This window comes from Nansenia antarctica (genome assembly GCF_963989245.1).
Source record: "Nansenia antarctica genome assembly, chromosome: 6".
Taxonomy (NCBI): Eukaryota; Metazoa; Chordata; class Actinopteri; order Argentiniformes; family Microstomatidae; genus Nansenia; species Nansenia antarctica.
The window spans coordinates 66,751,793-66,768,680 of record NC_137676.1 but is presented as its reverse complement, the minus strand read 5'-3'; the positions used below and the strand labels follow the sequence as shown (position 1 = coordinate 66,768,680).

The window sequence follows — 16,888 nt, the reverse complement described above, 5'->3', positions numbered from 1 at the left end:
CCCTGCATATGTAACAACGGAGTGATGACGGAGAGAAGAAGGAGGAGAGAAAGGGAACAACGGAGAGAGACGAGAAGAAGGTGAAGAAGAAAAGGTCAAAGTCCTGGGCAGTAATCACATCAACTCTACGTCACGTCACGCCAGCATAGAGCTTCGTACTCCCCCGACCCCCCCCCCCCCTCCGACGACAGGCTTCTCCAGGTCCAGGGGTCTGCGTAGGGTCTTACGTAGGCTGGCGTAACGCCTCCTCCTGGCCTGAGGGGGGGGCGCCGTGTCCTATGTCACCTTATGTCACCTTGACAGAGGACTTCTTGGCGACGCAGAGCAGGGTGATGTAAGGCACGCCGATGAAGGCCCACTTCTCGTTGGGCCAGAACAGGATGACGGGGCCTCGCTCTGGGGCCTCGGTGGCCACGTCGAAGTAGGCGAAGCACACACAGCCCAGGTAGGAGGCCAGGCAGATCAGGATGTGCCTGGGGAGGGAGGGAGGGAGGGAGTGAGGGAGGGGGGAGGGAGGCGGGAGTCAGAACACTATGACTGGTGAGGGAGGGGAGGGGGGGCATGTACAGTATAGGGAGGTGTGTCTGTGTGTGTGTGTGTGAGAGAGAGAGAGAGAGAGAGAGAGAGAGAAGGAGACAGAGAGAGAAAGAGTGTAGGGAGATGTGTGTGTGTGTGTGTGTGTGTGTGTGTGTGTGTGTGCGTGCGTGCGTGTGTATGTATATGTGTGTGTATGTGTGTGTGTGCGTGCATGTGCGTCTGTGTGTATATATATGTGTGTGTATGTGTGTGTGTGTGTGTGTGTGTGTGTGTGTGTCTCACCAGGCACAGTGCAGGTAGGGGAAGTTGACAGAGGACCACATCTCACAGAAGATCCTGTCACTGATCCAGCAGAGCAGAGCCAGCGCCCACCAGATGCCTGACATCAGCCCCAGCTTAAACACACGGGGGTTCTCACACCTGGAACACACACACACACACACACACACAAAGCATTGAGCACATTTGAATGTTGTGGTAGCATGCTAATCCTATTTGCACACATGCCAACAGAGGGAAATTGTTATGCGTTCAGTGAGCCAGACACACACACAACCCCCCCCACCACACACACACACCCACAAGACAATACAACACATGTTTTCTGAAAATGAGCATTTGACGGTCATCACAACATTGTGACACGGTTGCATGGGGAATGAAAAGGACAGTTACTGAAAGGCAGACGGGGGAAATATTATAAACACTGTCATATTATAAACACTTTCCGCTTGTAAATCTGCACTCTGAGCTAGAATAGTTTCAGAGATTGTTTATTCTCAGCCAGCCAGAGACCTCTCCACCATAGACCTCCTCCACGGTCAACCAGCATCTAGTGGGCGGGGAAAACAACAACACTTGATTCTAATTGGAGATTTCACAATCAAACTGTAGTTGTACTGTCAACTCTCACTGTAGATTGTCATTTTGATGGCCTTTCTATTCTTACTATTATATACTCTATTATTACTTTACTTTAATATTGTGATTTTGTATCTTGATTCTTGATGCTGCAGGAATGAATTAAATGCAGGATGAACTAAAGCCAAAGAATTCTACTCGTGTACTTCATCCCACTACATTGGGACATAAGAAAATAAATTAAAAATGATTCTGATCTGATCTGATCTATTAGTGATATTAATAAACATAATAAACATATCTAACATGACCTGTGAAGTTTGTTGTGTAGGCCAATGAACTAGTAGGCATAGTGTACAAATTGGTATACAACCACTACTTATACATCGGTATACACCATACTGTACACAGCTCATCATAACTGTACATACCTCTAACTACTGTACTTGCCATACTGTCATGTTTTATATCACTATTTGCACTTCTGGTTAGATGCTAAACTGCATTCCGTTGTCTGATACTTGATGTCTGTACTCTGCAATGACAATAAAGTTGTCAACACGTGTGCTATACTGTTGGATTGAGGACTTGTGACTTGACTTGACCTGAGCTCTGGGACGTGGGTCAGGAGAACTGAAGGTCAACACTTCAAACCTGCTAAATTGAGACATCTGGCAGGAACTCTCACCCACTTAGCAGAGCCAGGAAAAAGCACCCACCCATTCACGCATGCACGCGCACACACACACACACACACACACACACACACACACACACACACACACAGACAGACAGACAGACACAGACACACACACACACACACAGACACAGACACAGACACAGACACAGACACAGACACAGACATAGACACACAGACACAGACACACACACACACACAGACATGCCAACAACGGTGATATCAAGGCCTGGCAGTGTGAATTATGTCAGGAATGACCAGCACGTAGAACAATGGATGAATGAAGTCTGGGCGCTGGAGGCCGTGAGTCAGGACAGAAGGAAAGGAAATAACAGCCCTTGGGACACACACACACACACAGACACACACAGACACACAGAGACACACAGACAGACACACACACACACACACACACACACACAGACACACACACACACTCACAGACACACACACACACACACACACACACACACACACACACACACACACACACACTCACAGACACACACAGACACCATTTGAGGGGAGGGTATTAGGAACAACAACAGGGTGTTGAAAGCAGAGTGTAGCAGGCCGGAGTTCACACAGAGACGCAGTCAAAGGCCTGCTCTGTCCTCCTCAGCTCTGGGTTGGCATCAGTGACAGTCACGTCACTCACTATTACAAGAGCTGGACATGGCCCGGGCTGGCCCAGTGGTCTAGCACCACGGCCTACAGTGTACACATTATTATATACCCTCTCCTTACTTTCCTGTCTTTCTCTACTATCTATCCAATACAAACCGGGAAAATACAAGAGGGACTACCACACTTCTTTTAAAAAAACAAATAAAACAAAAAACTGAAGAGTTAGAGTGTTGTGTTCTTGTCCCATAGTGTCAGGGGGCTACGGTCGTACGATCTAGTTGCCTCTCTAGCTTTGACAAGCGGTTATTTTTAGGCTCATAATATACATTTACAGAACATAAACATGCACATTCAGATTGTGCCGTCAAAACTTCAAACAGATTTTTGAACGGTTAAGAGATATTCATATTTAAAGTGATGAGTTTTTTTTTCAGTTGGTCAACTGACAAACGTTTTTCTTAGCAACATTCTATGCTGCTGTGTTCCACCCTAGCCTCAACAAGGCTACTGGTATCAGTAACGACAATCACTCAGATCTCAGAATCACAGTCAAGTGAGACACACACCCAGAGACACACACAGTCACACACAAACACACACACACACACACACACACACACACACACACACACACACACACACACACACACACACACACACAGTCAAGTCCAGGGAGGAGATATTTACAATGAGGGAGGAGGATGTTATTCTACAGGCTTACTCAATAGAGCCAGTAATTAACATGACTGAAGACATCGCACATACACCCACACCCACATGAACCCACACACACCCACACCCACATGAACCCACATGCACCCACTCACACCCAGTCGCGCACACACACGCACACACACACACACACACACACACACACACACACACACACACACACACACACACACATACCCTTGCATGCAAGCAGCCTCGCACGCAGAGAGAGTGAAATAAAAACATAGAGAGCGATATCTCTTCCTGTGTTGGCAGCTTTATGTAATGAGGCAGCCACAGCGTGTGTGTGTGTGTGTGTGTGTGTGTGTGTGTGAGTGTGTTACCTGCGGAGCTCTGTGATGAGCAGGGCAGTGCAGGGGATGCCCAGGGTCATGAGAGACACAGAGTTGACCACCGGCTTCACGAAGGCCAGCCCCGTGGTGACGCCTGACAGGATGGCCATCACCACCTTGAACCTGGACCTGCAACACAGACATACTGGACCTGAGTGTGCGTGTGTGTGTGTGTGGGTGGGTAGGTGTGCGTGTGCGTGTGTGTGCCAGCATGTGACCTAATTTGTTTTAACTTAACGTAACTGGTTTCGCTTCCAATCTCCCCCCATTCAGAACTTCCTGTGTCGGTTTCACTTAGACTGGCTTCCTGTGTGTGTGTGTGTGTGTGTGTGTGTGTGTGTGTGTGTGTGTGTGTGTGTGTGTGTGTGTGTGTGTGTGTGTGTGTGTGTCGTGTAAGTGTGTGTGTGGTGTAAGTGTGTGTTGTGTAAGTGTTTGTGTGGTGTGTGTGTGTGTGTGAGGTGTGTGGTGTGTGTGTGTGTGTTTGTCTGCGTCTCTCTGTGTGTTTGTGTGTGTGCCTATGTGTCTGGCCTGTGTATGTGTCTGTGACATTAATAATAGTCCTGTTTAAAATAGCTGACACCAGTGAAGTGTATCACATGACCCCCCCCCCCAGTCTAAATTCTATTGTCACACAGCCACCATGTCAGCTGTATCCCTGTCACCCTGTGCCACCCTGTGTCATTGTACTGACCTCTGGTAGAGTTGTTCTTCTCCGGCAGAGGAGTTATGGATCGCATAGGAGTGCCTGATCTCTAATACAGATGTTATTGATCTCTAATACAGGAGCTATTGTTCTGACGGGAGTTATTGATGTGGTGTGTGTCTGTGTGTGTGTGTGTGTGTGTGTGTGTGAGGGTTGGGAGTTATTGATGTGGTGTGTGTGTGTGTGAGGGTTGGGAGATATTGATGTGGTGTGTGTGTGTGTGTGTGTGTGTGTGTGTGTGTGTGTGAGAGAGAGAGTTGGGAGTTATTGATGTGGTGTGTGTGAGGGTTGGGAGATGTTGATGTGGTGTGTGTGTGTGTGTGTGTGTGAGAGTTATTGATGTGGTGTGTGTGTGTGTGTGTGTGTGAGAGTTGGGAGTTATTGATGTGGTGTGTGTGTGTGTGTGTGTGTGTGTGTATGTGTGTGTGTGTGTGTGTGTGAGAGTTGGGAGTTATTGATGTGGTGTGTGTGTGTGTGTGTGTGTGTGTGAGAGGTGTCGGAGGAGACGTCTGACCTGTCCTTGCGGAACATCCGGGGCAGGTACCTCTTGGGGAACCACATGCCGATGGCGCACATCAGCACCCAAAGGATGGCCAGCTCATCCAGCATCTGCCCCAGGAAGCTCAGCGTGGCGTGGAAGTAGGTGGACCCGATACCTGGGGGGAGACCGACAAACAAACACACAAACACACAAACAAACAAACACAGATGTGAGCGTACAGAAACATATAGCTGTTTGCACAAGAGACAAACAAAAAGGTAGCAGGGGGAGGAAGGAATCGGAGGATGGGAGGCCGTTCTCCGATTTCTACCTCCACCAGCCTCCACTGCAATGGGTGATGGGTGGATATTGCTGCAGTGTGTCAGCCTCTCTGAATGACATCATGTTGTCTTGTGTCTGAATGACATTATGTTGTTTTGTCTCTAATGACATCAAGTTGTCTTGTGTTTCTGAATGACATCATGTTGTTTTGTGTCTTTGAATGACATCATGTTGTCTTGTGTCTCTGAATTACATCATGTTGTCTTGTGTCTCATAATGACATCATGTGGTCTTGTGTCTCTGATTTACATCATGTTGTTGTTATGTGTCTGAATGACATCATTACATTAGATTCAACTTTGAATCATTGTCACTGCAGTACAAGTACCAAACCAAACAATGAAACGCAGTTTAGCATCTAACCAGAAGTGCGAACAGTGATATAAAACATGATCATCATCATGTTGTCTAGTGTCTCTGAATGACAATGTGATGTCTTTGGGTTGAAGCCCAGGACGGGACAAGCTCGGGTCAGCCGGGCCAACCCTGCAACCACAGGCAGGAAAGTAGAATCTAATTGGACAATTCAGTATGACATGATGATCCCTTCCCCAGAAATGTCCCTGAACATTAGCTCGGGTCCTCTTTTTTCCCCCCCTGAATGTCATCTACACGTGAGCCACAGTCTCTTGCGCAACCAGGCTGTGGCTTTTTATCTGATCAGCTGCAGGATGTTTTGAAACAGAAATTCCCCTGAGGTCAACACTTACAGGGGAGAGGGGACACACACACACACACACACACACACACATACACAGTTACACACAGTCTTCTGTCTGTACAGACTGATCCACCCGCCACCGCCACCCCCGCAGAATGAACTCTGCCTCCACAATTCAGGCAGACAGACAGACACACAGCTCAGACAGACAGGCAGACAGACAGGCAGACAGACATACATAGGCGGTGGTTGTGTTCCAATATCCACAACACACTGGCATACCGTTTAGAATGTACTGGCCATGCACTACTGTCGATGGTACTGTATCTGAGGAGGCTGGTGTGGGTAAAAATCAGAGGACGGGCTCATTGCAATCCATTGGTGTGTGAATGTGTGAATGAGAGGCCATTGTAAAGTGCTTTGGAATAAGGCGCTATATAAGTCAGTCCATTTAGCAGGGGTCAGGAGCTAGGCGCTAGGCTAGGCTAGCAGGGGTCAGGGGGGGCTAGTAGCTAGGCTAGCAGGGGTCAGGGGGAGCTAGTAGCTAGGCTAGCAGGGGTCAGGGGGCTAGGCGCTAGGCGAGCAAAGGGGAGCAAAGGGGAGGAAATTGAGTAAGAGGTTGTTGTCAGCAGAGGAACACGGCTCCAGATTAGATACAGGCTTGCTGTCCAACTCAGGTCAGAGGTTAACATAGCACCGGGGGAGGGAGGGAGGGAGGAGGAGGAGGAGGCAATCAGGTGACTAGTGCAGCTGTTAAGTGGGCGAGCTCTCTCTTTCGCTCTCTCTTTCGCTCTCTCTCTCTCTCTCACGCTTTCTGAGTGGGCTGGTCTCTCCCTTCTCTTATCTCTGCTGACTCTGCAAACAGTCTGTTCAATAAACAGAAGTAGGTGGGGTAGACCGTATGGACCTGATAGCACAGCACAACGTTAAACACCCAACAACACACAACACAACACAGCACAACAAACCACACAACACAACACAGCCTTACAGGACACTGGTAGAGGACTACATTAGCAGCACCCTCTTGCCCAGGGGAGGCTGGTGGAGGTAGAAATCAGACGACAGGGGGAGTTTGATATCAGTTCTCCTCATTCTTGCATTACAATGTTACCTACCATTTTACCGTCCTCTGAGTTCTACCTCCGCCAGCCTTCCCCTGCACTTCACGTGACAGTGGAGGAGATGAGACCAAGGTGCAGTTGCTCAAGTTGACACAGGCTCCGGTCATAATGTCTGTTTTGATACCAGAACGGCTGTTTAATGAGTGTCGTCCCACAACTGTTTAACGAGCTAGTGTTATCACAAGGTTTGTGTAGGCCTAACGACCGGTTGCCAACTTTCATGAACAGCAGTGACAATGACAACTCCAGCAGCCCAGATATGCCCTTATATAGTCAGCCGTAGGCTATGCTCAACATAACAGGCACTGAACCATCACTGGTAGCAACAGAACCTTCCTGTCAATCAAGTTTTTTCCTAAGATTGACAACAGAATGTATCATGTCATGTGTCAACAGAGGTATCATGCCTGCCTGGCAGAGTTCAGCTGTCCCCCCCCACAGCTGTTAGAACACTATACACATCAAACAACATAAGGTTAACAGACGAGAGACATACACACAGACACACAGACACACAGACACACACACACACACACAGACACACACACACACACACACACACACACACACACACACACACACACACACATCAAAGCAGAGGTCAGAGGCTAGCTCAGAGAGAGACCATGCACTGCAGAGTGGGGTAACTCACCCACGACCACCAGGAGGGTCCAAATCAGGTAGATTCCGCTGTTGAAATGTGTCGCATATTGGCGGAACAAGCACATTAATATAGGCGGCAAAACAAAAAACAAGATGTTGCTGATCTGAAATGATAAAACAAAACAAAACAAAAAGGTTAAAAAAAAGTGTGCAGAATTGTCCCAAATTACCAAGCCAGGTGGAATGCTTATTTGTCTAAAATGCACAAACAATTGCCTCTTTGGTCTAGTGAACTCTAGTAGTGTTAGTTTTCAACATGTGTTTGGAACAAGAGAGACACGTATGAATACATCAGCTGAAAGCCCAGATACTTATGCAACTCTTATGGAATGACAATAAACCGCACAAAGAGAAGGCAACACTGAAGGAGTTCTCTTGCGCCTGGGAATGTTATGGGTGCGTTCGTAAACACGCTCTGGAAATCTGATCAGCACTCGTGGAATGCCTCTCGTCCAACCAAATTACTTGGTCCCTCTAAGACGTCGAACCCAGTGTGCGCTCCGGCGCTCTCAGAACGAATTTACGAACGCACCCTATGCCATCCATACCCTCCACGTTCCAACTGTTGAAAAGAAAAGTGAATGTACCCCAAGGAGCGATCTAAACAATCAAACACAAAACATACAGGCTATTCTGGGAAGCAATGCCATGCAGGAAAGCAAGGCCAGCCTGAACCATTGGCTAGAATAGATACAGGAGATGTATAGGAATAGATAGATAGCAAATGGCTGTCTGTCAACAAAACTGTGTGAAAAAATTTGAGATTCTGCAAAAAACAGACAAAAGCGAAATGACTACTACAACCGACCGTGTTGTAAAACTCTGCGATGCCGGGGTAAATGAGGTAGTTGCCTTCGCACCAGTCCACATCCGAGCTGCCAGCTCGCAACTGGTCCCAGAAGAACAGATTACTGGTCATGTCTGGACTGGTACTGACGATGGACAGCGCAGGGACAAGGTCTCTCCGGGGCTTTGGCGAAAGTATGCGAAATAAAGCGGTCAGATGTGCAGATGTGCACCGTTAGCCAGCCGATCAATTAGTACACTTTGATTCCCCACGGCTATTATTATCCCGACGAGGTTGTACACACATTAAATCCAAGTGTAATCGCATGGTAAACCTCTGTGGTTCCATAGGCGAGATCAGTCGCGACGCTCCGCTCTCAACAAAGTGACAGCCGCCCGTGCGCTGTAATCTCTGGTACCCAGCAACACACGATCGACGCATGCGTCAGGATGTCCGTTATGTGGCGCTGTCAAAGGGTTACGTTCGTAAAAAACGCTCTGGAAATCTGATCAGCACTCATGGTATGGTTCTTGTCCAATCAAATTACTTGGTCCCTTTATGACGTTGAACCCAGTGTACGCTCCGGCGCTCTCAGAGCGAGTTTACGAGCGCACCCAAAGTGGGGGAACAGTCAGAAGGAATGCACAACTGAGAAATAATAAGGTCGTTTAATTAAACACGACGTTAGCTTGTCTTCACAAATGTTCGCTTTTCTCGATTGACTCCTCGAATACAGATTCATTCTGGATCGACACAACAGCAGAAACATTCTGAATTCAGAATAACATTTAGTTTTTCCAACAGCATTTGACAGATTTGGACAAATTTGATGATAACGGGAGTACATTAAACATGGGGGCTCCGCTTCATTGACAACCATGTGAAAAGTTCACCGTCTTCATTTTAACAATGAATGTTTCTAGTCATAATAAATGTTTATGAATGTTCAAGTCAAGACTAAAACCCCATCTTTTTAATATTGCCTTTAAATGACTAAATGATTAAATGAGGATTATATAAAGATTATACAAATAAAAGTTGTTATTATTAATTATTATTATAACAAAAACACAGCAATGTAACTTAATCCCGTGCTCTCGCGATAACACGTCGTGCCTATGTGAGACTGTGAAGCGGATATCCGTTCTCTTTTCTGTGGCGGATCCCTCGTCAAGTCAGTTTTCCAAAATGAAGGTAGGAGAAACCAAAATATCTAAAACACCCGAACTCTTTTTCTTTTCAATTTCCACGAATTATTGGAGTAGGGTATTTCACCGTTATAAACCCGTGTAGTTTATATCCAAACATGGCACCTGTCGTTAGGATGCATGTTGATAATGATGGAGCGCTAGCCTCGTCTGACATGGCAGCCATGGCTCCAAACATGGCTGCCCCCTGTGTGAAATGTGCATGTTTCATAGAATGGCAGCTACTGGTATACATTCGCTATTGTTAAACCAAACCACCTCTAACGAGAGGCCTCTAAGGCCTCGTAATATCAGCGATAAGGACATACGGGCTAAAGTGCGGGGTTCGTAACGTAACGTCGGTTTACCGCTAATAGTAATAGTTGTCCCGGCAAGGCCGCTTGTTGCGGGCTAACAACAGGGTATCCGCGGTGTCTTGAAAAGTATTAAAAGTTTATGAATCAATTTGGGTAAAATCAAGACCCTTAATAAGTATTAAAAAGTCTTATCACGGTTTTATGAGGTCTTGAATTTTGTAGGTCTTTTTCTGAATTAGACTCTGTCCAAAGAGTTTGAGTCCTAAAAACCTTTAGTAAAAGTTCGTGAATTTATTTGTTTTATTAAAAACCTAAGATAAACCGGAAATGGTGTTGTATGATAGTGGTCTAGTCTATTGCAAACTTAAACTGTTAAGTTAAAGGTGTCACTGATGTAAACGGTTACAGCTAAAAGTGGCGGTGAGGTCTGGAAAAATATTGACAAGGTCTTTAAAAAGTCTTAGAAAGGTATTGAAATTAACCTCAAGATTCCTGTATATACCCTGTTGTAGTATGAGTACTACGATTGTAGTTTCGAGCTTCTAAAGTTGAAGCTTCCACACATTGACTGTGTACATATTTATTGTGTCATCTAAAAAATTAAAAGGTCGTAACTGCAACAAAAAATAAGTAAGCCATGGCACTTTTACAGTTGATTTCAAGGCAGCCAGGACCTCTTTGCAGCCTATCCTAAGCGTAGGCCAAAAGTTGGAGTACAACTGCGTTGAAGTAGCGAAGCTAGTTTAGTTAGTGAGGTGCAAACTAACATTTCAAATGCGCCTTGTTTTGAAAATGACATGCCCATCTCAGGGCCTCGCCAGCCCCCCCCCCCCTCCATTTCTTGACATACACAGAGTTGTTCAGTACTCGTGTATGATATGTACGGAGGTAGAGCAAAGCCAGTGCTATGTCTTCGGTACCAGTGTGTCATCGTCCACTGGTTCTATCCTCAATCGCTGGCACACTAGAAAATAACAACCGGCGTTTAATTCCACTGAAGTGGTTTGATATTTCATATGTGGCACTGAATGCTGCTCACCCCTCTTGCTGCAGGAGTAACAGCTCATGTTGTAGCCACATTTGTCCTCTTGTATTAGTGTGTGTATGAATGCAGTACTGTATGTTCTCCCCTGCCGGTTAGTGCACTGCACGTTGTAACTGGATAAATTAGCCAGTAGAACATCACCTGCACACTGAGGCCTCTGTTACCACAGAGAATAGAAATATTGTCACAACTTATGGTGGTCTAACTACGCAGTGTGAAAATGTTTGCTGTTCGGCCAGCAGCGCCTACCTCTCCTAGCCAGTGTCTCCATTGTGACCCTGCATGTGTTCTCCATGGTAACCCTGCGTGTGTGTTTTCTCCTGTTTACCCTCAGCTGAACATCTCCTTCCCCGCCACGGGCTGTCAGAAGCTGATCGAGGTGGACGATGAGCGCAAGCTCCGCACCTTCTACGAGAAGCGCATGGCCTCTGAGGTCGCTGTCGACCCACTGGGAGATGAGTGGAAGGTGAGACTGTCACCATAGCAACCACGAGAGGTGCTATAATAATCATACATGCCATTTAGTTGACACTTCTATCCAAAGAGACTTACATTGCAGTGAGTGCGTGCATGTTTCAGTATATATGGTCCCAGCGGGGAATCAAACCTGCAACCGTAGCTTTTGTTAACGCCACGCTCTACCAACTAAGTTATAGAGGACCTGGGTGGGGATGCCGTGGGAGAGACGACCCCAACTGTTGACGTCACACTGTTTGAAGTTGAGGTTTAAAGCGGTTAGGGTACAGGTTGAATCAAGGATAGGATTTAGGTTATAGTCATCCCAAGGACCCCCCCCCCCCCCCACTTAGCATCCTCTACCCTGGGAGAGGAGTGGATGTTTGGGATGACCAACTTTGACGTCATATATAAGACGGTTGTGATTGGGTTAGGATTTGGGGTAGGGTCGTCCCAATGATGTCCCCTGAGCAGACTCGCACAGGCAGTGGTTGTGTTTCAATAGTGGAAGGTGCTGAGTGGCCTCCTTGGGACGACCCTTGACCTTTACCTAACCAGGACGTGTTGAGACATATAGACCTCTTGCTTCTAATGCATGTGTTTAGTTTATGGACGGACATCACTCCCACCCAGCCAAAGCTGTAACGGAGTGCTTCGGTTGACGTGTTCTGGCACACCTAGTAGACCCTTTCTGGCTGGTCTGTAGCCTCTAAGGGGGGACAGTTGTGTTGCCAAAGTAACCGCAGAGCTGCTCTATCAGATGCAACCTGACCCTCTGACCATGGCTGGTTGAACTGCAGTGCTCTCCCAATCCTCCTCCTCCTGAATAGACCAAAATACTTTTAATAAATGAATAAACAAATGTCATTAGCCTGTTTCCCTGACTGTGAACATGTCAATGACGCATGTCCCTGCTGTAACCATGGCAATTACGCGGCCCCTGTTTTAACCGTGTGTGTGTCTCCGTCTCCCAGGGCTACATGGTGCGCATCAGCGGCGGAAACGACAAGCAGGGATTCCCCATGAAGCAGGGTGTGCTCACCCACGGGCGCGTGCGCCTGCTCCTCAGCAAGGGACACTCCTGCTACAGGCCCCGCCGTACCGGCGAGCGCAAACGCAAGTCTGTCCGCGGCTGCATCGTCGACGCTAACCTCAGCGTCCTCAATCTGGTCATCATCAAGAAAGGTAGCCCGCCGTGACGTCACTTCCTGTCCCACTTCTGGTTGTAGCACCATAGGCCGCGTTCGTAAATTCGCCAGAGCACACACTGGGTTCAACGTCATAAAGGAACCAACCAAGTAATTTGATTGGACAAGTGGCAGTCACTATGTGGACGCTCCGGCACTCTGAGCTAATTTACGAACGAGGCCCATAGTCCTTGTTAAACTGGCTGGTTTACCATCTATGGGGGAAAGGTGTTGGTGGGACCTGTGTGTGCAGGCAGTGTAGTGCAGTAGAGTAATATTCAGCTTCATCAAACCTTTCGTTTGAAGAAATGGGGCCTTTAACATACTGTGTAACCGTGGCTGTCTAAGTTCTCAATTCATCTCTTGTAGTCATGGAAACCCCATGGTATAAACTGTAATGGCACACCTAGTAGACCCTTTCTGGCTGTTCAGTAGCCTCTAAGGGGGGACAGTTGTGTTGCCAGAGTAACCGCAGAGCTGCTCTACCAGATGCAACCTGACCGTCTGACCATGGCTGGTTGAACTGCATTGCTCTCCCAATTAACATGGAGGTGTTTTAAAAGGTTCTCGTGACTGAGGATGTTGCCCTTGTTTAGACTAGTCCAGTCTTGTCATCGGCCTGCCACTGCGTGACAGCTGACAACTTGAATAATGGGTGGTTCTGTAGGTAGATGTGTAGGTTGCAGGGGAGGCCGGTGTAGGTAGAAATCAGAGGACAGGCTTGTTGAAAGTGTTTGATACCATTCCTCATTCCATTCATTACAACAAGCCCCATCCTCTGATTTCTCCCTCCACCAGCCTGCCCTGATATGCAGGTTGTAGTAAGTGTAAAGTACAATCTTGGCGAGCTCCTAACAACCGTGTGCATGTCTAGAATCACTTATAGTGATTCTGGTGCCTTGCTGTATAAGCACAATGGCCTGACTAACCTCCACACTCCCCCCCCCCCCCCCCTCCCTCTTGGTGTCCCTCCCCAGGTGAGAAGGACATCCCCGGCCTGACCGACAGCACTGTCCCCCGTCGCCTGGGACCCAAGAGAGCCAGCAAGATCCGCAAGCTGTTCAACCTGGCCAAGGAGGACGACGTCAGGCAGTATGTGGTCAGGAGACCTCTCACCAAGGAGGGTGAGAAATCAACCCTTACTCTTCACCCCCTGGGCCCTACCCCCTAGGCTTTACTCCCTACCCCCTAACCTCATCTAGTCGAGGGGGAATATAGACACTAGTTGGCCTTCTTCTAAGCCTTTGTGACAGGGTCCAGGGTTGTTGTTGAAAATGTGAAGGGTTGTAGGCAGGCTATTGTCTGTCTGGCACACCTAGTAGACCCTTTCTGGCTGGTCTGTAGCCTCAAAGGGGGGACAGTTGTGTTGCCAAAGTAACTGCAGAGCTGCTCTACCAGATGCAACCTGTCGCTCTGACCATGGCTGGTTGAACTGCATTGCTCTCCCAGTCCTCATCCTTGTTCTAACAATCCAATCCATCACCATGGAGTCAGATTAAAGCTGAATCTGTGTATATATAACATAAAAAATACTTTGTTATTATAATCTATATAAATGAAATGTGTGTGTATGGAATATCACAGTACAAGATGGACAGTGTTCTGATATGTGGGATGTAATGAGTCCTGTAACTAGTGCGTGTGTACTGTAGTGTTCTGTCTAAATGTGCAATCCGTAATTAGGTTTTGTAGCCAAACTGCTAGCTTGGTACCAGTTGGTAACTCCTCTCTCTCTCGTGTGTGTGTCCAGGTAAGAAGCCAAGGACCAAGGCCCCCAGGATCCAGAGACTGGTGACTCCCCGTGTTCTGCAGCACAAGCGTCGCCGCATTGCCCTGAAGAGGCAGCGCACCCAGAAGAACAAGGAGGAGGCCTCCGAGTACGCCAAGCTGCTCGCCAAGAGGATGAAGGTACGAACGCCATGCAGGCGCTTCATAGACCAGACATGACACACACCCCTTAAGATACATATGTATAAACTATGTAATGGCACACCTAGTAGACCCTTTCTGGCTGTTCAGTAGCCTCTAAGGGGGGACAGTTGTGTTGCCAGAGTAACCGCAGAGCTGCTCTACCAGATGCAACCTGTCGCTCTGAACCATGGCTGGTTGAACTGCATTGCTCTCCCATTGCTTATCCTCACTCGACGCTGAATCGTCTCGCACATAAGAATGGAAACTCTGACGGTTTCTATGTTACTTACTAATGTGTGTGCGTGTGTGTAGGAGGCCAAGGAGAAGCGCCAGGAGCAGATCGCCAAGAGACGCCGCCTGTCCTCCCTCAGAGCCTCCACATCCAAGTCGGAGTCCAGCCAGAAGTGAAATGTTCCACTGAAATAAAAAATGATGGTTTTGCTCAAACGTTGCCTCCTGTGGTTGCTTCATTGTGTGTCGTGTTGTAATCCAACAGTCTTTTCGGTTGTACGCAGTCGTCGGACTTCAGACCGATTCAGTACTACTGATTAGGTGCTTTTCTTTAGCCAAATCTCAAGTCTTTCGTTGATTTTCGATGCGGGCTGTAGGTGTCAGGCTGAGTCCCATATTGAAACACGGTGAGAATTACAATGTCTGCTAACAGGCTTGAGTACTTAAATATTAGTTTGGGAAACGGTTAGATAACTATATATAAAAAATCTTGAAGCAGAAAGATTTAGCAGCTGTTAAACATGCTGGCAATTATCGCCAGATAAATTAATTAATAATGTGATTGCTTGAGGTTAATGCTGCACAGGTGCATCCAATTAAGCAGGGTGTGCTTATGGCTCTGTCCCAAAATTTGCCAGGTGGTATATGCTCTATGGAGTGCAAAAACACATCGGAACACAGCCCCAGACGTTTTCCTAGTGGGTTTAGTCTTAAACTATCCAGAACACTGCCCTGGGGGGTATTTATTAATCAACGTGACTAAAGGGAAATCTAGTCTTATTTTTGTTGAGTCTCGTAAAGTCCTTTAGCGACGTTGATGGAATACCCCCCAGATAATAAACAAGTTTGTTGCTCGTGGCCCAACATGACGCGCTACAGGCCAAATGAATACACGCATGGTTCAATACAGCTAGTTAGGGTTAGTTGTTAAAGTAATAACATGTTTGCAAACATTTCATTCTCCTAAATCTGAAACTATCCTTTGTTTATATTAAACTGAACTGGCTTCAACAAGCAAAGTCACAACCCCTACTGTGCTCTGTTAGAGGTCCGGTTAGCTCATGGTTAGTTAATCAGCCTCTTTTATTTTGTGTTTTGTTTATTAGACTTTGCCATACTTATGTTCAACTGTTTTAGTGCCTTGCATTACATTGATGTATGAAATTATTAAATGTGCTCCATAATAAAGTTTGATTTCAACTCCATATTCAGCCACACATGGTTGGATGTATGATCTGTGTATTAGATTGATTCTTAAATGGACTGGTAGCAGCACCGACCTCTCTACTGCTGTTGCGCTGCAGTCACAGATGACCAGAGCAGCCACATCAGTTAATTTAGGGGGAAAAGCAGCGCTCAGTTATCTTCAGGTATTAACCCTTTATAGGGCACTCATTGAAATACTTTGAAATTCTACATTTCAACCCTAGAGTGTTATTGGAGGACATAAGACATTTTTACTTGAGTGAAATTTAAAAAAAAAAAATATCTTTCATCTTCAAAATCAAGGTCAGCGAAGTTACCATATATGGTTCCTTGCCCGTTCGTGGTAAAAAAAAAAAAAATCATCAATCAACACATCTGAACTCTCATTTAAAGGGATTTCACCTGTTGTAAAGGGAATGGTACTGTAAGGGCTATTAATTGTAGCTTAAGGGTGGTGTGATCCCATTAATCTCTGACGTGATTGGATCAAACACCTGCCTATATGTAATAACACGTACTGGGGTGGGAGAATGTGTGTGGAAATATTGGTTATATCTCCATAGATAGTTATGACGTTTCACACCTCTTGACCAGGGTACGGAAGTGCGGTTTCCAATCGTCTTTCAACTATGATGCAGGTGATTGACGGTGATGACTGCTAACAATTTTGATAATAACACCCCAAACTCCTGAAAAATATTATTGAAACATAAATAAAATTAAATATTAAAACAAAACATAAATAAAAACAATGTTGAATGTGGCCAACGGTAAGCTATTTGTAGTGAGGGTCAATGGGGA

The 16,888-nt window shown here is 46.6% G+C and overlaps 2 protein-coding genes across 2 annotated transcripts; one reads left to right on the top strand and one right to left on the bottom strand.

The window, feature by feature from the left end:
* Positions 1-189: 189 nt before the first annotated feature.
* On the bottom strand, positions 190-8,725 carry acer2 (alkaline ceramidase 2). Its single transcript, XM_080533643.1, has 6 exons — positions 8,569-8,725; positions 7,750-7,864; positions 5,004-5,145; positions 3,778-3,915; positions 820-957; positions 190-473 (listed from the first exon to the last, which is right to left on the bottom strand). Exons 1-6 carry the CDS (start codon positions 8,677-8,679, stop codon positions 287-289), a joined length of 831 nt encoding a protein of 276 aa, XP_080389769.1. The 5' UTR covers positions 8,680-8,725; the 3' UTR covers positions 190-286.
* Positions 8,726-9,698: 973 nt separating this feature from the next.
* rps6 (ribosomal protein S6) lies at positions 9,699-15,097 on the top strand. Its single transcript, XM_080535333.1, has 6 exons — positions 9,699-9,741; positions 11,431-11,562; positions 12,527-12,737; positions 13,717-13,863; positions 14,490-14,647; positions 14,963-15,097. Exons 1-6 carry the CDS (start codon positions 9,736-9,738, stop codon positions 15,056-15,058), a joined length of 750 nt encoding a protein of 249 aa, XP_080391459.1. The 5' UTR covers positions 9,699-9,735; the 3' UTR covers positions 15,059-15,097.
* The last annotated feature ends 1,791 nt before the right edge of the window (positions 15,098-16,888 follow it).